General features: G+C 35.6%; 4 protein-coding genes and 1 long non-coding RNA gene across 8 annotated transcripts; all 5 read right to left on the minus strand.

The window, feature by feature from the left end:
- Positions 1 to 126: 126 nt before the first annotated feature.
- LOC105167697 (uncharacterized) lies at positions 127 to 4,920 on the minus strand. 2 transcript variants are annotated; one of them, XM_011087501.3, is made up of 10 exons: positions 4,763 to 4,920; positions 4,331 to 4,458; positions 3,268 to 3,426; positions 3,046 to 3,105; positions 2,270 to 2,368; positions 1,686 to 1,778; positions 1,276 to 1,419; positions 967 to 1,074; positions 448 to 499; positions 127 to 350 (listed from the first exon to the last, which is right to left on the minus strand). In XM_011087501.3, exons 1-10 carry the CDS (start codon positions 4,842 to 4,844, stop codon positions 316 to 318), a joined length of 960 nt encoding a protein of 319 aa, XP_011085803.2. In that variant the 5' UTR covers positions 4,845 to 4,920; the 3' UTR covers positions 127 to 315. The 2 variants fall into 2 exon arrangements, with proteins under 2 accessions (XP_011085803.2, XP_011085804.1); XM_011087502.3 differs by having other exon boundaries at positions 4,690 to 4,763.
- Positions 4,921 to 5,882: 962 nt separating this feature from the next.
- On the minus strand, positions 5,883 to 8,957 carry EMB506 (Ankyrin repeat family protein). Of its 2 annotated transcripts, XM_020695752.2 has the most exons (9): positions 8,295 to 8,957; positions 8,161 to 8,230; positions 7,618 to 8,054; positions 7,353 to 7,432; positions 7,103 to 7,201; positions 6,918 to 7,016; positions 6,732 to 6,830; positions 6,516 to 6,614; positions 5,883 to 6,322 (listed from the first exon to the last, which is right to left on the minus strand). In XM_020695752.2, exons 3-9 carry the CDS (start codon positions 8,009 to 8,011, stop codon positions 6,218 to 6,220), a joined length of 975 nt encoding a protein of 324 aa, XP_020551411.1. In that variant the 5' UTR covers positions 8,012 to 8,054; positions 8,161 to 8,230; positions 8,295 to 8,957; the 3' UTR covers positions 5,883 to 6,217. The 2 variants fall into 2 exon arrangements, with proteins under 2 accessions (XP_020551411.1, XP_011085808.1); XM_011087506.3 differs by having other exon boundaries at positions 8,161 to 8,956.
- A 218-nt stretch (positions 8,958 to 9,175) lies between these two features.
- On the minus strand, positions 9,176 to 12,242 carry LOC105167700 (xyloglucan glycosyltransferase 4). Its single transcript, XM_088883689.1, has 4 exons — positions 11,138 to 12,242; positions 10,690 to 10,998; positions 10,197 to 10,601; positions 9,176 to 10,088 (listed from the first exon to the last, which is right to left on the minus strand). The coding sequence occupies exons 1-4, from the start codon at positions 11,780 to 11,782 to the stop codon at positions 9,444 to 9,446; spliced, it is 2,004 nt and encodes a 667-aa protein (XP_088739815.1). The 5' UTR covers positions 11,783 to 12,242; the 3' UTR covers positions 9,176 to 9,443.
- A 6,032-nt stretch (positions 12,243 to 18,274) lies between these two features.
- LOC148787119 (uncharacterized) lies at positions 18,275 to 20,499 on the minus strand. 2 transcript variants are annotated; one of them, XR_016066680.1, is made up of 2 exons: positions 19,204 to 20,499; positions 18,275 to 18,495 (listed from the first exon to the last, which is right to left on the minus strand). It is a non-coding gene; the product is annotated as an uncharacterized LOC148787119 (long non-coding RNA). The 2 variants fall into 2 exon arrangements; XR_016066679.1 differs by having other exon boundaries at positions 19,200 to 20,499.
- A 1,154-nt stretch (positions 20,500 to 21,653) lies between these two features.
- Positions 21,654 to 23,268, minus strand: LOC105167701 (RNA ligase/cyclic nucleotide phosphodiesterase family protein). The gene is made up of 2 exons (XM_011087510.3): positions 23,003 to 23,268; positions 21,654 to 22,360 (listed from the first exon to the last, which is right to left on the minus strand). The coding sequence occupies exon 2, from the start codon at positions 22,353 to 22,355 to the stop codon at positions 21,798 to 21,800; it is 558 nt and encodes a 185-aa protein (XP_011085812.1). The 5' UTR covers positions 22,356 to 22,360; positions 23,003 to 23,268; the 3' UTR covers positions 21,654 to 21,797.
- Between the last annotated feature and the right edge of the window lie 366 nt (positions 23,269 to 23,634).

The following is a 23,634-nucleotide window of genomic DNA, read 5'->3' on the forward strand; positions in this document are numbered from 1 at the left end:
GATTGAACCAATTTAGGTAATTTTTTTTATCCAAATCGATATTTGCGATTTGTAGAAAGCTTAGGCCAAGTTCAGCCCAATCAATCATCAAAATCGCACTTTAATGTCTTTAGCGCCTCCACGAGATTATATTAGCAGTAGAATGATAGGTCCCTGAATTGAGTTTAGATTCACAAAAGTCATCATGATAGTTTATCTACAATTTGAACTTGTTTGTAACAGATAAATGCTACCAAATGCATCCAGTGGCATTATCCTGTCAAGAATCCACCAAAAAGGTGAAGCAAAGCAGTCCTTTCCCTCAGATCAGATGGTTCATTTCATGTCACATTCTACCTGAATTTCACCATCTGCATCCAATATTGGTTAACGTGAGGTTCATAAAAGAAAATGTGAAAAGGAAGACAAAATTAAGGAAGCATTTGAGAGATCAGAAGGGATTATTACTCTTTAGATGTATTCCTAGGTTTGCTTGGGCATCAGCTTCGGTGTTGTACTCCTATAACATTGAGCATATGCTTTTTGAGATGAGATATGATTATTTAGAAGAAACAAGAATGGAAAGCTTAAAATTAAAGACACAAGGGCAAGAAGGTGAATTTGTGAGCAGCTCTGTGAGGTAGATATTGTTTTATAGAGGATATTAACTACCCAAACCCCAACTAAGAAATGTTTGCAGAAAAGGTGCAATGTTTTAGAGAACAAATCCAGAAGGCTGTTAATCACATGAGCACCATCCGGTGGTTGCAAGTGTGTGACTGAATATGCCAAGACTATGACACGTGGACCGTATGAAGCATAGCAATTATACTAGAAGAATAAGATATCCTCACAGAGCCCAAGTGAAAATAGGCAACACAGACCAACATGCATGCAGCATCTAGCACAAACACTGAGTTAACTTTGCACTCAAACCCAAAGCATACACTTGCAAAAGTATTTCAATCAATAATGTTTTCAACTTACTCTTTCAACATGACAGATCTGGAAAGACAGAAACTGATCTTTGAGCTCTTTAGCCACCTTACATAGTTCAGCCATATTCTGAGTTTTGGTTTTCCATAGGCCCTGAACCTATCCATGAGATAAGTAAGGGAAGGAGATTATACAGAGCATAATAATCATTGCAAAACATATTGCACTAATAGGGAGGATATAACTACTTGAAAGAGATTATGCCCAGTGGATGGAATTTAGTTTAGATTTTCCTCTTTTACTTGTGGGGATAATCAAGGGATATGAGAGACTGAAGTAGCATGATGAAGATATTTATACCTGCATGCAGACAAGTTTAGAGTCTCCTTGAATACGTATATGTTTGAAACCTTTTTGAAGGGCATATTTTAAGCCTAATATGGCTCCTCGATATTCAGCAACATTATTAGTAGCAATACCCACACCTTCCCGCAACCGAAACACCTATCACAATTCAAGGCCAGAATAATATGTCAGGTGGCGTGTTAATTAAGGTGCCGTCAAGAACAACTAACAGAAATTTCCAGGATGCATGTCATTCTGACATTTCTCCCAAGATCGGTCAAATTCATGACACAAGTTATGCTCAGCTTCGCCCTCATCTTGGGCGATTGCACCAAGTAGCAAAAGAAATCTCAAGATAAACCAGCACAACATCACGGCAAAACCAAATTGTCCGAATATAGCACTGACAAGCAAGAAAAGAGTACCATGCTCCCATCTGCTGCCCGCAGCACAGCCCCTGCACCAGCTTGTCCAGGGTTTCCTTTTGAAGCACCATCAAATTCAACAATACAGGAACTCTGTAGATGAGTGGGAAATTAAGCTGTGAAAATAATGCATGAGACCACCTCTTATAAAACCAACAAAAATGTGTGTATATCACTATGTTGAGGAATCATGAAGGCTGTTATATCACTATGTATAGGAATCATGAAGGCGGAAAACAAATGAACTTTTGGCTCATAGGAAGGAAATCCACAAAAGGGGACAACACAGTCAATGGTTCAAACATCAGGCCACCAAAGGAAAGGGTATTAAGAAAAAAATATTGTCAAGACCACTAGTGGTATGAAAGATTTTCCCTCTCATTAGCTTGACCAAGTATCAAGTCTGGTAAGCATGTACTTCACTAGACACGGTTGGATGTCATTAATCCGAGGACATAATTAAAAATTCAAGCCAACTACATTAACTTACATGATCAGCCTATTCCAGGCCTTTCAGGCATGAACAAAAAAGCATATTATGTTACTGATGTTGCAAACATAACTGATATATAACCACAACTTACGCAATAAGAAGAAATTGGTGGACCTTGAAGGAAATTATCTAATTTGGCATGCTTTATCTGAGGATTCGCTGCAAATGAAGCTGATCCAACTAATTCTGGCTGAGAAATGGAAAAATAATTAAGGAAGAAATTAGAAAGCATTTCGAAGATAATCAAAGCACAGACTGAAACTTGAATACTAGCATTCAAATAAATCACTATGATAACCACATTATGGAATTGCCTTATTTTGAGAGCCTAAAGCTCACACTATAAACAAGAGAATTCATCTCGTGCTTCATGTTTCAAAGACAAAACTTGAATGTCTAGTAGGTCAAGTTCTGGATGTAAAGAACAAACTAAGGACATATAAAACATGCAGCATGTGCTCACCTGACGAAGAAATGTGATATATGATCATAAGAGAGGGTCATATAGGCATTAGTGCACATCAAACCATCAAATTGACCAACAAAAACCTAGGAGATTAAGTACAGTATGTCATCATCATGAAATAGTAAAATCCTATAGTTGTGTGCATAATCATATTTATCGCAAGGGTAGAGTTAAAGTATTATCATTTGTCACAAGCCAAATAAAAGTATCATGAAAAATAAGATTATTCAAGTTGCATCCTTGTGCAGGCGGCGCACTTGGAACAGGCAATCCAAAGTAAAAAATCTTTTGCATGGAAGGTCAGCAATCAACTATCAACTTCAATTCCCAGTACAGTTTGAGTTACACACTCACTTCAATGCCACAGGTTCCAACTAAAAGTATTTCTATTCAGAAATTACCAGTGGCCTCTTCTCTAAATGATTCTTGCCAGATGATTTTTCTTTAGTAGAATTTGGTTGCTGCAGAAAAAGTTGCACCAATCATGTTAATATTATGTACAAGATCTTCCAACACAATATCATAGTGGGCTCAGAAGAAAAATAATCTTTCAGATAGAACTATACAGAAGAAACAGATATCAGAAACTCAATTCAACTTTCAAATAAAATTCAGAAGCTAACCCGAAAGGGGCACATGATAAGTTGGCCAAAAAGATCGTCTTGCACATCGCTGGCATCAATAGAATAAATTGCATTCTTAAGTCCGTGAGATGAGAGATATTCCTCAGCTGCTTTAGACAAACCGTACCCTTTAAACACACTTAAAGAAGGATCATTCACCTACAGAACAAGTATATAACGAATTCAAAAACGTAATCATCAACATTGTTCTAAAACTTTCAAATGCCACTTCAAATTAATACATAAAACATTTAATCAGCACTAGTATTTAAATTATTCAGACAACCATATTTCTGGACCAATTATTTTGGCAAGGAAAAGGAAATGGCCCAAGTTTCATATAAATGGAAAATGCTTCACTGAGTAAAACTAATTAGACAAATTATGTTAGCCAATTGATTACCAAATATAACCAATCAACAAAAGTTCTCCATAACTTAACCAAAAACTAGACTTTAAATTTTTTCTTTTTTGACTAAGCTCATGGTTATTTATAACTGAGTGAGTCAATATGCCATACCCATGTTTAGAATCGACACCTACATGCATTCAACCTTTCAGAAACGACATCATTCACTACCTCCTGATACAAAAGACGTACTTGAATAGTTGGATATGGAAGATATTAGTATCATTTTTTTGTCGTAAACCATATGTGTTTCTAGGACATAAATAAGGAAATATTAACAATCTTAAGCTACATGAAAGATCTTTCAAAGCATCCATTCGTTAGGTTACGATTCATGAGCAATGAGTACCAATATCCGTGACTGGGGACAGAATAATTTTTTCCTCCACCTCCCATGCCCTGAAAATTGATTATTTCCATGTCCAACACTTTACTTACACCCATGTCGTGCCTAAGGTCAAGGAATATAGATTTTTACACCATATCGCAAACAGAAACTAAAGAACTCTTTGCTACCATAGAAATTTGAAACAAGGAAGAAGCGGAAAACATGAAAGCTTGAAATGCGGCAAGTGCTTGTGGCTGGAATAGCTTTACTAAACAGTAAATACTGAAAGTTGAAGTGAAGAATCTTAAAAACTAAGAGAAAATTACAGAGGACCGAAGAACAGATTGAAGATCACTTATGCTTTTATACACTCCAACCGTGTCCCCCTTCCGTACAACATAAAAAGCATCTTTTTCATCCGCCATGTTTGCTGCTTTTTTCTGAAGTTCAACCACTGCAACAAATTCATAGTAGAGAACAAGCAGAATTCAGAAACCAAAGCTAACAATCGCTCAGTTCAACCATTCCGTAAAAACGTGCATTATCAGTACACAAAGTAATTGGAAAACCTAACTAGCATAATCGAAGAAAACTGGGATTCAGAGGGAACTTAAAATTCCAGTTCTCCTTTTACTTAAATTAAAGGGGAAAAAAAGGGATTGCAATTTTCATCCTGCAAAACTACCTTCAGAAAATCAAAGAACCAAAAAAAAAGAATTGGAAGGGCAAAGAGTAGAAACTGAGATAAAATTCATCACCTTTTGATCCTCGGGATTCAGCGCAATTCAAGTCAAGAGTGAAAATTATGCGTGTAAAAGAACAATTGCAGATTTTCGCCATTCTTGTATGAATGGGCCCCTTGGCGGGAAAGAAGATAGAAAGTGGGCTAATTCCGTAGCCCAGCCCATGTACTGAGTTGCCTCAAGAGTAAACATTCTCCGTCCGAAAATAATCTCACTTGTAAGAATTATTTACAATATAGAAGACGTTTTTCATTGGCAATATCAATGTCAAATGATTCCTTTTCTTTTTTTATATATAAATTGCTGTTTGCAAATGCTAAAATATGCATTTACCAGCTTATTATTGAAAAAAATATTTTTTATTTTATTATTTCTATTTTTGAACTAAATAAACTAAGTAGATTTATAATTACCATCGTAAGTTGTAAATAGTTTCTCAATAACTTTTGCAGCTTATTAGTTCACTCGTAAATATAAAGTACTCCAACTTTAACTTCTTTTTTTTTTCACTTCTATCTTTTATTTTCAAACACTCCAAATTCTTCAAGTGCTTAACTTACAATCTTTTTCACAATTTATACTAAATACAAAAATACAAGTTCTTGCAAATATTTGCTCGTAGTTATAATTCACACCGCTTAGTATTTTCATATTGGATCCATATAAGAAAAAACACATTCGATATCAAGAAAGATGTCTCCTATTTTTAACAATTATATTAAAGATGAACTATTTTCAAATAATTACAACTATGTCACATTTGGAAGTTTTATTTCATTTCAAAATTGTAATTAAAGTAGGAAAAAGAAGGTCCAGTTTAGCTGTTTTCTATCTAATATCTTAAAGAAGGGTATTGATCACAAAGAATCTAGGACCTAAAAAGTTGTACTATATATGTTGTGCCTATCTAGGTATGAATCTGTTCTGTGAACAAGCAGCAGCTGCGCTGTTCATAATTTCACAAATATTCATATACTCTTGAGCCTGATTTAGCATTAGCTGCTTGCTAAAATTAGGAAGATAAGAACATTGTAAGGGGTAAAAGGGGTCATATAGATGTATGATATTGCTCTTTGCCAATGGACCTAAAAGCAATAAAAGTGGCAAGAAAAAGGATACAGGTAACAAGAGTATATTCTTGGAACAAGAACATGGACAAAGTTTTCATTTCATTTGCTGCCACATTAAGATTCACCAGTCCATGACATTCATTATCTTGCCTGAATGCAGAAATTACAGAAAGTACTGCCCTCAAACATCAGCATTTCCAGCATTGAGATGGTTATATGAAATCTTCGACATCCATTAAGATTGTATCTTTGCAGATACATCTCAAGGGGAGCTGCAAAGTTAGACTCTTTATCCTCCGAAATTCTGCGCCACATTTCAACTCATCCCCATGCTACATTCTAACGTAATATCAAAATCTTGATGAGCCAAAATGCATGGGTGAATGAACTGGAAAAGCCCTCAAAAGCCTCTGGTAGCTGGAACTTGCTTCAGTAACTTGGCAAGCTCATATGACTTGAAATCTTTTCCATAACATAAGCTAAGATCAAGGGGTGTATTCCCATCCTGTAGCAAATTTAAGTAACAACTAAATAATAGAACTTCCGAGCAGTCCACTCTTAGAAGAATAAAGTTTTCTTGTCCAATGAAAGGTAACAGTCCTGGACCTACATCTTCAGACACAGCTAAACACAAAGCAGCTGTTGCCAGAGTTTCTCTCAGGCCTTAATATAAGTAAAGAAGTTTTTTGTAAAATTACCTGATTTCTCCTCGTTCTGTCGGCACCATTGACTAACAAAATCTTTGCTATATCTCTATTCCTTGTTTGCATGGCCACATGCAATGGTGTCCATCCTTCCTACAGGATCAAAAGAATTAAAATAGTTTATGTACATCAACCTGACAGTAAAACTAGCACTCTTCAATAATTAAAACGCCAATTATAGATCCCCCAAAAAGTAAAATAGGTTCTCACATTATCAGCAACATTCACATCAACCTTGTATTTGATCAACAATTTGACTGTTTGCAAGGCCCCTACTTGAGCAGCATAATGAAGTGGGGTAGCACCATCCTGTATTGAGGACAGACGAATCCATAATCCTAGAAGTCAAAGAAGCATCATCTGATCATACATTCACAGTGTATATAGTTGTTATACCTGATCCTTTACTTCAGGGTTTGCCCCTTTTCTTAAAAGATGACTAATGACAGCCTCTCTTTTACCGATAACTGCTAGATGCAGGGCAGTCAAGCCGTCCTGCTCCACCGAGTTCAATCATATTAAGCTCCAGGGTACCAAGCATGCATGAAGCAGGCAAGAATATCAAGTCTTGAGAGTCGCACCTTATCAACCAGATTGATATCATAACCCCACTGAAGCAGCCCATCCATGAACTTTATCTGTCCTGCTAATGCAAAAGTATGGAGAGGCTTCCATTTTGCCTGAGTCAGGTAAGTCAAAATAACATAAATCAGAAACTTGTTTCTGAGCCAAAAACAAAAGGATCAAGTCATCAGGTTCACAGTCATACACATGTCAATGAAATAAGAATTATGTCAGAAACATGATCCAGCTATAAATCATTCAACTTACAGTTGATAATTTCTCCAGGTTGGGGGCTTCATTCTGTTCCAGAATTGCTCTTTCTTCAGGTCCCAACAGCTGTTCAACCTCTGCAAGAAACACAAAATAGCCAGACACCATAATTTTCTCTCTTATTCTTGAGACATACAATAGCAGTTCATACCCACAGCACCTTAAGCATTAAAAGATAAGCCCATGATGCAAAATCAAAGAACAGCACCCAAGAGCAGTAGTAGAAAACCAATGATAAAACGTAATGTCAAAAGATTCAGACCTCTAACAAGATCCTCCTCATACTTTCTCATGGATAGTTTATCAACATTACCAACAACAGCTTTCTCATTTCCACTGGCTTCCCATTCACTTTCATAATCCAAGTCATTCTCTTCCATTTCCTCATCTTCATCGTCAGATTCATCCTCGTATTCACTAGCATCACTTCCATCGTCAGGGTCTTCCCACAATCCTTCATAATTCGCCGCAGCACCGTATACCCTTCTCTTCGAAAACCCATTCGCGAGACAAACAGGAAACTGCTTCCCTCGATTCAACCACCTAATTACTTCAGTGTTCTTCGGGCGGCAGAGAAAAACTGGGCATGCAGCTGTGGCCACAACACTCATTTGTTGCTTCGGACAAAACATAAAATTGCTCAATGCCAACATCATTTTCTCAGTCGCTGCTTAATCTTCACCCGCCAGAAACAAAATCCTTAAAGGGAAAAAGAAAAGAAAGATCAAAAATAGCGTTACTGATGCATTTCATCGAACAATTCGTGGGCATGTTCAGCATACACATCACAACGACGTAGTTGTACCTGATTTCAAACTCCACACATTCAATTCTCCAAGAACCAAACCAGAATGAAGCAAATTTCCAAATTGGAGCTGTTCAACCAGAGGATTAATAATTCACAAAATTGGGGCTATAAAGTCCGGTATATGAAATTACCGATTAGTTACAGGATGATTAATTATGGGCTGAAGTCCAACTCCTCAGGAACCCCAGTCAGGACAGTCTACAACTGGATCAAATCTACCACAATTTCGAGGGTCTTTATGTCAATTCAGAAAAGTTCGCAATATGAACAAATATGATAGGTGCTGCGTCCAACATTCAAATCAGTCCAAGTGCTATACAGAATTTCAAACAAAACAAAGGTATATGTAAATTACATCTCCCTTACTTCTAAATGAGCTAGGTATAGAGTGTGACAAATGGAGTTAATTTTACCATTTTAGCCCGTATCTTCTTATCCATAACAAGAGGCTTCCTATGGTAATTTTCTCCGAGATTTTGTAGAAGGCTGAAAATAGTACAGTATTATGAATGGATCGAATGTGTTGCTCGAGATCTACCGGGAATCCTTGAATCTTGGGAGCGATGTGTGTTGACTAAATAGAGTTGATGGCTTCAAAGGTTGGTCGTTGTTAGTGAACTAAGCTCATCAATGCAAAAAAGTGATTGTAAGTTTTATGATAGTACCAAACAGCGGCAGTACTGGTGGAACACCTCTGCCCTCTTTGGTTAACCAATTGGGAACACATTTGCCTTGGTGATTGACAAAGCAGAGCTTTGGATCAGCTTTTTTTAAGCTAAAGCTATTTCCCTTTTGTGCATTTGCAAGGACTTTTATAGCTAAACCAATCAATGCTACCAGCTTCCTACATAGTTTCCTTTTTCCATGCACAAGCTGAAAAGCTAAGCTATGGATAAAGAATTTATGGCAGACGGCAGCTTTTGAACTTATCTGATGATCAAGAAGGGTTAAGCTTTTGCACATAATTTATCATATAGAGAAGCAAAGGCAGATCAGGAAATCAAGATCCCAGTTCAGAAAAAATTCACTTATATTCAAAATAGTATATCAATTATTTCAAACAGTGGAGGTTCTTGTAATTATACAATTAAAGAATCAACTCTAATTTGGCTATCTCTCAACTCTCAGTTCTTGACTGCGGTTGAGCATCTGAGACGAAATCCAGTTCAAAATGGAAGCTTGCACCCGCTACCGAACTGGAAATCAGCACTTAACTATATGCAGTACACGTTCGGAAACATAGTAAGTTGAACAAGATATTATCATATCACCGTTTCGTCTCAGCTCACCTGCTCCCCGATTAAGTCAAGGCCAACAATCAAAAACGATAGCCCCTGAAACAGCAAGAAATAGAAATGAATCCCGTGGGCCGACAACAGGCTTCTTGCTGCAGCAGTGAGCAGAAGGAAAGCGAGCACAAGCTCCTTCCTGTAAATCTTGTTCTTCTTCTTTGCAATGGGTGCCTTTTGCTCATTTATCTCGTTTAGTTTGCCAAGCATTTCTAGGCCGGATTCAGAAAGCCTTCTCTGAATCTTGTCTTCGTTCTGCGTCTTTGTTTCCCTCTCAGCAAGACTCAGCAAATCTGACTCTGATGCCCTGCCGGTTTTCTTTGTCACCACCCATTCATATGCACTTCCAAGCTGAAATAGCCCAGAGATCATTGCGTTGAATTTTGTAACGGACATAGTGTTCTCAAAGAGTAGGTATGGCATGAGAAACGGGAAGGCTTTTGGTGCTGGTAGAATGTTAAGAATTGACATGGTAATCGGCACGTAACAGATCACCCATGCCGGTAATTCAGCTTCTGGTATGAACATAGTCAATGGGAGTATGATACAGAATAGTGTGAATGAGTAAAAGGGAAGTATAAGTTTCCTTAGGAGAAAGAATAGGAATATCAAATTTGCCTTCTTCCACGCTGATATCTGCAGGAATTTCATCAACAAGAATGAATACTTAGTACAAGATTGGAATTTCATAATTCTTGGATGAAAAGAATGCAAGAAAAGGAAGAAGACATCTGCGACAGCTACCTTTGAAGTTATGATTGAAGGCAGGCATAGTCTGAAGAGTTGCATCGGGCCCGAGTGCCAGCGATGCTGTTGTTTCTTGTAAGCCTCGTACGACTCCGGTAACTCACAGAGCACCCTAACGTCGTTGAGGAAAATAAATTTCCACCCATTTAAGTGGGCTCTAACGGCTATATCCATGTCCTCTACCGTTGTCCTTTCAAGCCAGCCACCAGAATCCTCCAGGGCCTTGATCCTCCAGACACCGGCTGTCCCATTGAACCCAAAGAAATTGAGGAACATGCCGTTTACTTGCTGCTCTACCTCAAAATGGAAGCACAAATTAATGTTCTGGAGTCTGGTAAGTAAGTTTTCGTCCTTGTTCACGAACGACCACCTAGCCTGGACAAGGCCTAAATCGGGCTTCCCCTGAAATGAGACACCAAGATCCATATAAGCACAACTTCACCAAACAAAGATAAGCCAAACCATTACATTCTTGTTTTCAGATCATTACCTTGAAATGAGGTACAGTTAATTTGAGGAAGTCGGGGTTGGGTTGGAAATCTGCATCGAATATCGCCACAAAGTCGTAGTCTTTGACATAGTCACAAGCCATGGCTGATTTAAGATTGCCGGCTTTGTAACCGGTTCTGATGAACCGATGCCTATAGATTATATTCACACCTTTCTCCTTCCATGACATGACTTCATCCCTTATCAAATGCTGCAAAAGTTCATCATCTGAATCATCCAAGATTTGGACCAGAAACCGGTCCTTGGGCCAATCCAGCTGGCACACAGCAGCAATCGATTGCTCATACACCTTCAATCCCATAAAAATCCGGAATTAGCACACTTCATATGCACAGCAAAAAGGGCAAGAATTCAATACCAAGAATCAAATAAAACAGATCAGCTAACTAGATCGAAAACGGAAGAGAAAACAGCTCTATATCAACTACCTCTTTCTCATTACACATGGGAATCTGAACAAGAACCATAGGAAAACTTGATCCATCCTCAATGTCATATGGCTCCCCCTCTATTACAGGCTTCAATTTCTTGTACTTAATCCAGAAACAACCCAAACACTGAACGAGTCGATCCATCGACTGAATCATGAACAGCACAATACAGAACTTGGAAAGAGTGGCAATCAAAGGAGCAACATAATCAACTCTAAAGCTCAACCAAGCCATGTAAGACCACTGCACCAGACTCTGAACCTCCCATGGATTCACCACACTCAAATCCCATTTGTTCAAATAAGCAAATATTTCAATCACAAGGGCTATCAATGAAACAGCAAGAAACCCCTTTATAAACCTGTACAATCTCCCTCTGTATCTCGGGTCCTCCTCATTCGGATCCGATGAGGCGACCCGTTTCTTGATTGACCCGAAAACCGTCCACAAACTCGTAGCTACCCATGGAACAAAAGCTAAAATCCTCTGGGCTTTCAGCAAAAGCAGCCAAGTGAACTGCTTGGGGCTTGCAGATTTCTGCTTCTCCTGAAACATTGATCCAGAGCTCTTTGAGTCATTCACCTCTATCAGAGAGATGTTCTCAGGCCTCTCAAGTGTGACCACCACAGTGTTTGGCGCCATGGATTGGATTGCAATAAACTCAAAATCCCAATCCAAGACAACCCAAATCCAAATCTTGAAAGAAAAAAAAAAACACAATTGGTTGACCTCAAACAACCTCAGCTCGGAGAAATTTATGCTCTGTCAACTATCATTACAACATTGTCTTGGTATAGAAATGGAAAGACAGTAACACACAATGGGCATCACCAGTACTTGTATAAATGGCACTTCTCTCACCGAAATCTGGATCTCAACAAACAGAATGGCACAGACTCCAGAAATTCAGTTAGAACTCAGCTATCAATTCCCCAAGTCAAACTAAACTCCCAAGAACACAACAGTAGAATGTGAGAGAGAGAGAGAAGACAACAGTGGTTTATTATGAAGTAATAAAGAAGCTGAAAACAAAGAATTCAAATTAGAGAGAGGTTCCAGTGTCAGTGTGTGAGAGGCAAATGGAAGGTTTTCAGGCTTAATTTAAACAACTTCACATGACAGGCTTGTAATAATAATAGAGTGTTGAATCAATCTTTTTGTTTTAACGCGTACGAACAATTTTAACTCGGGATGAGATGAGATCAGGCTGTAGTCAAACTGGAAAAGTGTTTTCTATTTTTTTCTATCTTTTCTAACAACCAATCTTTTCTTGCAACATGGGCGCTGCTAAGAGTAAGAGAGCCCACCATCCATAGTGTCGGTGTGGATTAGCAGACAGTTAATGACAACTAATTACAGCTTAATTGCTGCTATAATCAATCGCCTTTCGCCCCATATGAGAAGCTTCCTGTCTTGTCTGTTTTTTTAGAATCCCTGTACCATAATAATGTTTCTATTTTTTCTCCCAAGGACAGTTATTTTTTCTATTTCTTTTTATTAAAAAAGTACGCGCTTCGTTATTTAAAATATTTCTAATTCAAACTGAATATAATTCAATCTAAACTAATTTTATAATAAATACAATATATTTGTAATGTAATTGATGTCAGTTCAAAAAAAAATGACCAATCACATAATAAGTATATCCTATAAAATTATTTGAATTCAAAAAAGAAATACTTGGCTCAACCTTAAATCCCTCTGTTCAAGTGGATAGAATTTAATTTTATTTATTTTTTACCATAATCCAAGGTTCATTTATTACATGTTTTCTTATTAAAAAATAGCATCAGAAACAGCGTGGATCAGAAGTAATTTCTAGTTAAAATAAATAAAAAGAAATAATATGTTTGTTCTGACATAACTAATTAAGGTGGATGTAATGAATTAATGATTCATTAAATGGGCTTAAAATGGATATTTTTAGCTAAACAATGAACTCTTTATAGCTCTAAACCATTTCAATTTATTTTAACATTCTTAAAACCATGTCACCTACAGCAAAACGATGTTTTAGTTTAGTAGTTAAAGTTAAGGTTGGGGTTTCATGAACAAATTCTTTAAGGAAGTATTTAGATTGATGAATTTGGAAAAAGGATTTTAAATGACTCCATTTAAAAGGAATTTGAAATCCATCCATATTCATCAAAACGTAGTTTAAAATTAAAATGAAATGATTCGAAATAGAATTATCCAAACATATCCAAGAATCTACAGATTTCAAATCCTTCGATTTAAATACAACCTAAAATCCTTATATGCAAATCCACTTACACAAATACAACATAAAACAAATTTTCTTTAGTTATGTTTGGATCGATGCATTTGAATAAATAATTTTAAATGACTACGTATTGAAAATTTTTAAAAATTCACCATTGTTTAACAAAATATAATTTAAATTTAGAGCTGAAGAATTTAAAACCCTCGAATTTAGAATTAATCCAAAGGACTTTTTACTGGGAATAATGTGAAATCCATAATTTCAAACAATGTAGCCTTGAATTTGGAGAAAGGATTTCAAACGAGTCCATATTAAAAATATTCCAAATCCAACATTATTTAAATACAAAACATAATTCTTGATAAGAGTTAAAGGATTTAAAATTGTTTGTATTATAAAATTATCCAAACAATTTCAAAAATAAATTATGAGTAGCAATTTGAAATACCCAACTTCATCAATACAAAGGTAATCTCAATAAATATCAGGCAGACAATTTCAGACCAAAATTCCATGTTCATGGGTTGTCTCTTGTTGACATGGTATGTAATATTGCAAGTAGAAACAAATATCACAATAATTTAGTTCAAGACACAGATTTTCACTTCACAGAGTTATTTATATGACACTGACTGGTAATAATAAGTTTTCTTTCTATTTTTTACTTTAATATTTTATTTAATAAGTCTTAACTACCCCTCTTTCACATATATATATAGTCCCTTATCTGTACTCTGTTTACATAAATTATTTTTATCTTTTACGTAATTACAGAAATAATTCCTAACAGTAAACTAATAGTTTGTGTAATAATGTCGATATTTTTGGAGTGTGTATGTGTAATTTTTCGAAAAAAATAAGAATGATTTGTGTAAATAATTTTGATGCTTTTGGTGCATGTATGTGTAATATTTTAACAGACAAAGACAAACCATATAAATAAACGATGGATCAAGAAATGAAAATGTAATTATCACAAATAATAATTAGTGATTTGTCTTTATTTGTCCCTACTATATAAATGGCATATACTCGATGTCTTTTTTAGGACAAAATCATAAAATTTATACGAAATCAAAACAGATAATAACTTAGCAATATTTTTATTTTTATTATTAAAAAAAAAGCATATGTTGTACGATCCACATCATTATCTGAAGTAAATAATAAAAAAAATAGAAAAAGGACAGATAATTAAGTATTAATGAAAGAAATTTAAATGATTTCAATTCTGATCATCGTCAATATTCGAGACCGGTCTGAAAAATCATAAATTATTTGCAAATTAACAAATAATACAGTTCTCGTATACTATAGAGAAAATTAAATACGTAATAAACAATTTACTTGTTTTTGCTTTCAGTTTTTGTGAAAAATATGCTCGTCTGTACTAATTCTCATTAAAAATATATTACTTTAACACTACGACTCAGTATAAAATATAATTTTATTAACTAATTAAAATATATTCTAATTTTCACATCAAAATTTATATAAAATTGAAAATACATATTTTTGGTTGAAAACAGAAAATATAAATATAAATGGACTGGGTGTTGGTATTCTTACCAATGGGGGCAACATATGATGGGGGGTGAAAGTTGGTCAATTTCAAGACCAAAACTTGGGCTGTACCATAGATGTGCATTGAGAAGCCATGTTTATGAAGACAACCTATTCTCTGCAATTCTCTTGTCCCACACCATAATATAAGGATGCAATAAGATTTTGTTACTATATATGCCAACACAATGATCTTGACCCAAATTATCTCTATAAATCAATCCTAACCCTCCAATCTAATTCAATACATCACCAAATTCTAAATTGAAAAATTTACATTCAAAGTAAAAAAAAAATATAAAATTATTATAAAAATAGACGTACATTTAAATTCAGCCCTGCGATTGTGGATTTGTACGATTTGAAAAACTGTTCAAAATATAAAAAACAAACCCGTTGAGATTTAAAAATTATATCGAAATACCAAGAACATACCTTTTTATGATTAGCAAGAAAGACTATGAAAAGTCCACAGTTATATTTTACCTCTTAAAAGGGATGATTATATAATTATATTAATATTTTAATAAATTGGATAATTAAGCAATACGTCGGCTCGATATACACATTAATATAACAAAAAAAAATAAAATAAATTATAATAAACTCATATAAAATGAGACAAACATCTACACATTTGATGAAATTCGAACTCATAAGTTGAAACTTGACGTCATCCTGAGCGGAAATTAATAAAAATGATACTGATGCGGAGGAAAATGAAATGAGAAGTTGTTGTTCACAAGAGACGTGTTGTTGGGGCAGCGCGTGTAACATGACTCAATCAGTAAGATGCCTATGTTGTTTTACCTTAATTTCTGCGTCTTTTACGCTAATTTTTGTATACCCCAGAATAAAAAAAGAAAAATAAAATTAAGAATTTAATAGGGTGAATAGCAATTTATCCCCCTATGATATTGGAAATGAGTATATTACCCTCCTATGAAAAAAATATAACAATTTACCCCCCTATACTTTTTAAAATAAAGGTAAATTGCTTCATTTTAAAAATCATAGGGGGGTAAATTGTTGTATTTTAAAAAATACAGTGAGATAAATCGCTATTTATTTTTTCATAAGGGAGTGATTTGCTCATTTACGATATCACAAGGAGATTGCTTTCATTTTTCTGAATCCAATATTTGCATCCTTGTGAAAATCACATTGGATTTTTTTATTATATATATATATATATATATTAATATCAACCAATGAATAATGGCGCTTGATGTGATATATATAATACAGATTAGGGAGAGTGTGATAAAAGATAGTCAGTCCATAAGAACACTTGTTTCATGCCAAAATAAATCAGATTTAGATCTACTAATTACTAAACAGTCAACTCTTACCAAATAATTATCATAAACAATAAATATCCATCACACTCTACAGTTGTCCCCTTTATTAATTAATTACACTGGTTTTTGTTCAAGAAATTAATTGAAAATAACTGAGACTTTAATTCAAAAAATAATTTCCAAATTAATACACCCCATTTACTTCAAGTTGGCCATCACAATTCTTCTTTTCTTTGTTTTCCCTTTTCAATTTTCATTTAAAATGAGGCAGATGTTCGATCAATGTCCCATTGCACGAGTCATGATTCGTTCTAACTTTGCAAGAATCTCATAATTTTGTCAAATAAAAGACGTTTTGCTGGAAAAAGATAATCTTAATATTTATACGACTTTCGAACTCTTTGTCTGCAATGAGTATAGATCGCTTGTCAGTATATTGGATAGAAAGTGATAGGGCAGGCATAGTTATGGGGGGCTAAATAGGTGCACCCCATCAACCAAGCAATGCACCAGAAAGCTGAGAGCCCACAGCACAAGCCTTAGCTAGCTCATATGGTATCCTCTGCCCAAATATCATCTGTTCTTGTTCTTGGAACATAATGGAGGGCCACATGTGACTTTCCAAACTCCCATGTGATAAGCTACCCTGTTCTTCGCTGTCCAAATTTTGTATTTTACATCATCATACTTACTCCAAATCAAACCTTCTTCCATTCATCCTCTCCTACTACCTCTCTATCCATTAATTTTTAATTTAAATCGGGTTTAATAGATGTACAATTTAAAAAAAAAATGATTAATTATATGACAAATGTATTATACATACTTGCTGTGTGATCAGTCTGGTCCAACCATACTTAATCTGGATAAAAACTTTCCGATTTTCACCTTTACCATTAATTAGAGTTTCTATCACTGCGTGCATGCTGGACTCAATTGGTAATAAGAACAAATTATCAGTATTTGTTAAAAATATTGTGTCCTTACTTATTTTTCTCCATTGATATGAGTATTGTTGTTAGACGACCACCTCAACCACGTCTTTGGTTCTCTTCGTCAGAGTAAGCATTGTTGTTAAATGCAAAATTTAAATTGTTAGATAGGGACCACCTCAAGATTATGTCTCTCCATCAATGGAGGCATTATTGAACGATCATACAATCTAAAAGTTTAAATTGTTAGAGAGAATAATCAATTAATATTAATATCTTAGCAACTGTTTTCTAAAGTCCGAAAAACTCTTATATGTGGTTATCAAAATCGAAATCATTTTTTTTAATATTTATAAAGGACTTATACTATTTATTAAAGGCAAAATCTCTAAATAATTAATCTGGCCCAAAAAAAATTTATTGATAAAAATATATTTAAATATATTCATTTATTCACGTTATATCCATTTTTTAATCCATTAACTCTCTCAATAAATCTTCATTTATGTTATTTAAACCTAATATTTGATCAATTACTTATATTTTTATTTTTCATTTAATTTGATAAAAAAAATTACAATAATAATTTAAATTAGAGCTTGAACCGCCGATGCAAAGTACGCAGCAATCAGCATTAATAACCACGTTGCGTTGTTGATTAGTGGGAGCACGAGTCCAGCAGCATCTTATTACGCCACCATCTGCTCCACATGCTGCTGCTTTTTAACCTTTTTTTCTTTTTTAGATTTCCATATTTAGTATAATTACTCATTGCCCCACCTCTATATTTGATGTAAAAATGAATTAGAAGGTAAATTTGAATACTCAAATATTAGTACGACGGGTTTTTTTTTTTTTTTTTTTTATGACCAAATGTTATTGTACACGGTCTTTTCGAGAAAACAGAAAAGAATTATAGTGTGAGATGAGAAAAAATTGTGAAAAGAGAAAAAAAATAAATTTTAATTGTGAGTTTATTAAAAATTATACAAGTTTGTGAGGGGAAAAAATGAATAAGGTGAGAGAGAAATGTGGAGTGTGTTAAGAGAAAAAAAATTATAATATGACATTATAGAAAAAATTAAAATTACTATTTTAATTAATTTTTTTAAGGTAAAGAATAAATTTAGATATATTTAAAAATTAACAGAACAAAAGGATTTTCTTTTATAATAATATGGATATAGATTTGAGGGCAGTGTAACATGATGTGGGGCAGACATAAATCCGACCGGAACAGGGAGATAACCGAGCTACCGGTTTGGGCAGAGCCGCCAACTTACAGGGTGGTGAGCTCCCGGAAGAGACCGGCAAAACATTTATGCTGCAAAAGACCTGCAGAAGAAGGCAAACTCTTTACCATAGTAACATATATATATATATATATATATATATGTTGTCCCAATATTATCCTCGCGACGAGCACAGAGTTACTGGAAATGTGATGGTTCGACTGTTGTCTGAATTTAAATATTTGAGTTGCATTATTACTGTCAGCTATACGTTTTACTATAGCGATAAATGCTCGATCTAGTAATAATAAATTAATGTACGCTTATAATGAATATCCAGCTTAAACAGAATTTTTATGATTTGTAGCATGTGAATTGTCTATTCTACCCTTACAATAAAACGAGGCTGTCGTGAACAAAGGATAGTTTGGACAATTCACCACGGTAGTTGTATCCATGTTTTGATGTAAAGTCTAGATAGGTTTGGAAAAACAGAATTTGGGTTGCAAAGAGTTTGAAATTTGTATTGGGGAATGTGAGGAGCGGTTGGTATTATATTCGGATATTCTTATCCAGCATCATGGGCCTTGTGATGTACTGAAATCTACAGTCTATCCAAGTAGTGTTACTATCGAATGACAGAGCAACGACGCAGGTTGGAAAATCAGACACCACGAGAGATAAAGACGGGCAGTAAATAAAGCAAATGATTGCCACATTACAGAGAAATGCGACAAAAGCACAAGCAACTGTAGTTTGGATAGCAAAGGAACAATTGGGAAAAATGACATGAAATGAAATTTTTACCGACATGGAAGAAACACCAACGTTCACATCATTCGGAGCATGTGAGGCAGATACGACACGGGTGTGGCCAGCGAAATACGTGAAACATGGGAGCCAGGAAGATGCCTTCATTCAAGTACAATCTGTCCCCGCTGCATTCATGAAAATACACAAACGCATTAATTCTCATGCTCACTGTAGGTGAAGATGTTGATAAGAACAAGAATGAGACTGTAGCTTGGTAAGCGAAAGGTGAAAAACTTGTTTGTCTGGCAATCAACCATGGTTTGTTGTAAGAAAGCTGCTTAGACTATGAGAAACCTTAAGTTCCCAGAATTAGTGAAAACTGGCAGCAGCAAACTCAACAAGAAGTTTAATTCAAACAGTACTTCTCAAGTTGCGGCAAATTTCCTTTTGTATCATCGCAGTTTCTTTGTCGGTTCAGAATGACGATACTGCAATTTAAGCTCCTGTTGTAAGTTGCAGCCTGTGTAACGCAAATCAGTATATTGAGTCTCTGCTTACGGGTGTTTTCCTGTTACTTCATGTATTCGAACAGAAACTGCAGCATTCACGAGCAGGTTCTCAGGGAGAGACACACAACGCTGCTTTTCTTCTGGATTATATGAAGTGCAGATAATTTCGGCTCTGATCACCGCCACCGGTCAAAGCAAGCTCCCAAAACCTAAGTTTGCATATCAGGGTACTAGAGATTACCGTAACGAAAGACTCATCCTCACCTGTCGAGCTGTCGGCAGAAATAGACGCAACTGATGGGAGCAATTAACCTTTATAAGATCATGCTCATATTAACTGCTGGTCTTGAGAAAACATCGTCAGTGGTACAACCAAGAAAAATTCAAATAACTAGTAACTCGGACTCCAAGAGTTCAAAAGGTAAGTCATTAGCAGCAATATAAACAAGTTCCCTTTAACTCCTCTGGATAGACTAGAAAAAGTTCCACCGACAGCAGCCTGAAAATCAAACTCCCAATGCTGCAGGTAAAATCCCTTATCAGAAAATATCAACAAACACTCCACACGCAATGAACAATTCCAGACTCTCAATCTTGCTCACTCCTATTCTCAAAAGAGTCAGCAATTGGAGATCAAAATTCAACCTTTTTCCTGCCAGAAATGCCTTTCACCATTCATTATACTCCAATTTTACAGTCGTGTGGACTTATAAGTCTCCATGAATCCATTGTACCAGATAACGGACTCATTGTCCAGGCAAAAATCTAGTATTTCTGCAGCGAGTCACCCATCTCCTTGATGGTTGTCTGGATCCAGGCAAGAATTAATACGGATCACCAGTGTCATGTAGTTTCAGCAGTTTTAGTATTAAAAAGAAGGAAGCAACCAGTAGTTCAAGAATGCACTATTTTGAATACATATGAAGCACTACAAGCAAAATTTTCAATTTCTCCATCATGAAAACATATAAACTGGTTTCAGATATAACATATCCAAGCATAAGGTAGTACTTAAGTTTGATGTCTGTCACTTGAGAAGGCGGCTCCAATGAAGTGGTCACCACCGGTGGTTGTTACAATCAAAATCAATTTTGATTGTGCCGTATTCAAGGATAGAGGAGGGGGAGCTGGAATTATTGCATGGGATCAAAGAGGCAAGTGCATTACATGGTGGAGAAAACTTTTGCCGGGAGTGACTGACCCGGAAGTTGGCAAAGCTTGTGCAGTAAGGCTGGCTGTTGATTTGTGCTGTAAATTTAACTTGGAAAAGGTACAGATTGAAGGGGATTGCATGCAGGTTATTCAGAAATTGTAAGAGTCCGTGGAAAATTCCTCCAACGAATAAAGCCCACTCTTGTTACTTGGTTTCTTTTCTGTTCATTAAACAAACAGAAACATGGCTGCTCATGTCTTAGCCCGTTCACCGTTTAATAAGGGTGAAGGGGTTGAACCCCCTCAAGATTTACTGTCAATTATTGAGGCTGATGCCTAAGGATATCTTCCTTTAAAATAAAAACTAGTTTGATGTCTGTGCAGTCATAAATGCATGCTTTCTCACATTTCTCCAGCATATAACAGAGCAGGCACATTCTCTCCTCAGACATGAACATAATGCTGATAGTGCCATCAAGCTGCCCTAGGGGATAGCCCAGAGGATTTGGCTCAAGATCTCCTACGAGAGTTCTTGGATTTGAACCTGGGTGGGTGCACAAGTTTAGTAGGTGCGTGTGTAAAAGAAATGTAAACAAGCCACTCTCCAGGCCAAGAGTTTGCTTAAATATGGTAAATATGTTCAGAGAAAGATGACAACATTTGCATCAAATTGGTAAATAGCCAACTAACTTATTACCAAGAACACACATTCCCTTGCCATATCCAATAGCTCAATATGTAAATATATACACATATTTAAAGCATGTTATAGATGATATTTCAAAACAATTTCCCATATGAACAAGGCATTCTTGACTGAGGACCGAATTGGATGCAAAAGATGAGATTCATATGGCTGTCAAACAGCAATGAATACTAATTTCATATTATGAGCACCATCCTTACAATTTACAACCAGTTTTTAGGAGTACGGGAAAACAAATATCAATCTGGGAGAACAACCTAACTCAACATAACAGAAGAGCATGCCTTAAACCTCACTAATATGATGTGTACCCAGAGCAAAAGAGAAGAGTTCACGAACAGGTGGGCACTCGACCAATGAAATCTCCATTGCATATCCGCTGACTGGCAGCTTCAGATCACGTAAAACAGTAAATGCCTCAGCTATACGAGTCTTTGGCACTTCTTCAGCCACCGGGCAATAAGGAATCCACTTATCTGGGCGGTAGTCATCTCCAATTTCAATACCTTCTTTCTTCATGGCATCACACAATTGTGAATGAAACTGAAGGAGAGATAAAGATGGGGTTGGGCCAAGGAACAGAACATTGTTGTCATTTGGGAAGCTTCCAATTGATGAAAATGACAAAGATAAAGGTTCTTGCTTCGAAGCAAAATTTCGAAGGACGTTCTCCAGTTTAGCAATGTCCACAAAGGGACTTGAAAACAAGGTAAGGTGAGGTCTTGATTCAATCTCAATCAGCTGAGTACTAATTTGCCTTCTAGCCAACACATTCCAGGCCTTCAAAACCTGATTCTCAAGCGCAGGATCAAAGTAAAGCTCAATCGCATAGCCTTGGGACATTGTCACTAAAATATGTTTCAAGAGAAAACCAACAAATAGTGAATAAATAGAAGTACCAAATGAACAACATAGATAAAGAACTGCAGTATAACAAATAGTGAATCAAGAACGGACGGCACCAACCATCAAAATCAAGAAATGCAGTAAGAAAATAGTAGGAAAGTTAATGCAAAATAAAAATCAAAGCAACAAGTACAATCTACAGATAGCAAAAGACCAACAAAGAGACATAAATAAGAAAAACCTATAAACCTCCAAACTTAGAAGTATCCTAGACACATAAACTCAATAAATGAAGTTCAATTACAGCCATAAAAATAATCAACTCTCACTAAGCAAAATTCACACATACCCAATTAAACTTACAGACAATCGAGCCAATTTCACAAAACTCAGTCAATTTCCAAAATCCCCACTACAAATCTGAAAATCCCAAACCCCTAAAATCAAGCCTAAAACACAAAATTGGGAAATCAAAAGGCAAGGAAAATCAATTAGCACAATTAGACAAAAGAACAACCAACAGAAAAACGACGTAACTCCCATATTGACTAAAAGTTCTACAAGCAAAAATCTTGAAGCTAGATAATGATTATTTAAGCAATGCATCGAAAACCAACAGTAAAGTTCTCAGAGCAGTCACCGACCGAGAACCGGAAAACAGTTGTTGCTCGGCGTCTACCCTAAGCAGCCGCTGCTCCTGCCTCTACACTTGTACACTTGCGACGTCTTGATGGGTTTGAACTTGGAAAATCAGAGAGCCAGTCCACACCCCAGTCATACGCCGAGAAGAAAGAGAGGGTTTTTAATTTAACTCCAAATAAAATTTACTTGTTTCATTCTGACCCCAAAAGTTTGGGATAATTTCAGTTTGGGCACACAAAGATGAAAGAATATAAGGAGAGGGGGTATGAGTGAAGAAGAAAGTTTGAAAAACCAATGGGGAATGGGGAACAGAGGGAATAAAGAGTTGAATTGGAAAGAGCTCTTCATAACAAAAGCTGATTCAAAAGTGATGGACCTAAATCAACTTCAAGGGTAGAAAAGTCTTTTAACATATCAATTAGGACCATATAAATAAATAAGATATTTAGGAGTTTGTAAGATGCTAAAGGGTGTTTGGTAAATTTTAAAAAAATAACTTTGAAGTTCTAAAAATAAAATATTAGGAATTTATAAACTATTTTTTTTTTAAAAAAGTACGGAATCAATAGCTTATATTTAGAATCTCAATATTTTTCTGGCTGCCATCTATAACATCTAACTCTTAGCTACTAGT

The sequence above is a fragment of the Sesamum indicum genome, linkage group LG8 (assembly GCF_026168435.1).
Source record: "Sesamum indicum cultivar Baizhima isolate 11 linkage group LG8, ASM2616843v1, whole genome shotgun sequence".
Taxonomy (NCBI): Eukaryota; Viridiplantae; Streptophyta; class Magnoliopsida; order Lamiales; family Pedaliaceae; genus Sesamum; species Sesamum indicum.

Coding starts and splice junctions, on each gene's coding strand:
- LOC105167701 (XM_011087510.3), bottom strand. CDS start 22,355: ATGTCCCAAGGCTATGCGATTGAGCTTTACTTTGATCCTGCGCTTGAG.
- EMB506 (XM_020695752.2), bottom strand. CDS start 8,011: ATGATGTTGGCATTGAGCAATTTTATGTTTTGTCCGAAGCAACAAATG. Junction 7,433..7,617: donor TGAGGAGGATCTTGTTAGAG/GTCTGAATCTTT, acceptor TGTTTCTTGCAG/AGGTTGAACAGCTGTTGGGA. Junction 6,323..6,515: donor ACAGAACGAGGAGAAATCAG/GTAATTTTACAA, acceptor AATTTGCTACAG/GATGGGAATACACCCCTTGA.
- LOC105167697 (XM_011087501.3), bottom strand. CDS start 4,844: ATGGCGAAAATCTGCAATTGTTCTTTTACACGCATAATTTTCACTCTT. Junction 4,459..4,762: donor TGAATCCCGAGGATCAAAAG/GTGATGAATTTT, acceptor AATTTGTTGCAG/TGGTTGAACTTCAGAAAAAA. Junction 2,369..3,045: donor ATTTAGAGAAGAGGCCACTG/GTAATTTCTGAA, acceptor TCCATTTCTCAG/CCAGAATTAGTTGGATCAGC.
- LOC105167700 (XM_088883689.1), bottom strand. CDS start 11,782: ATGGCGCCAAACACTGTGGTGGTCACACTTGAGAGGCCTGAGAACATC. Junction 10,999..11,137: donor CCATGTGTAATGAGAAAGAG/GTAGTTGATATA, acceptor ATGGGATTGAAG/GTGTATGAGCAATCGATTGC. Junction 10,602..10,689: donor TAACTGTACCTCATTTCAAG/GTAATGATCTGA, acceptor GTCTCATTTCAG/GGGAAGCCCGATTTAGGCCT.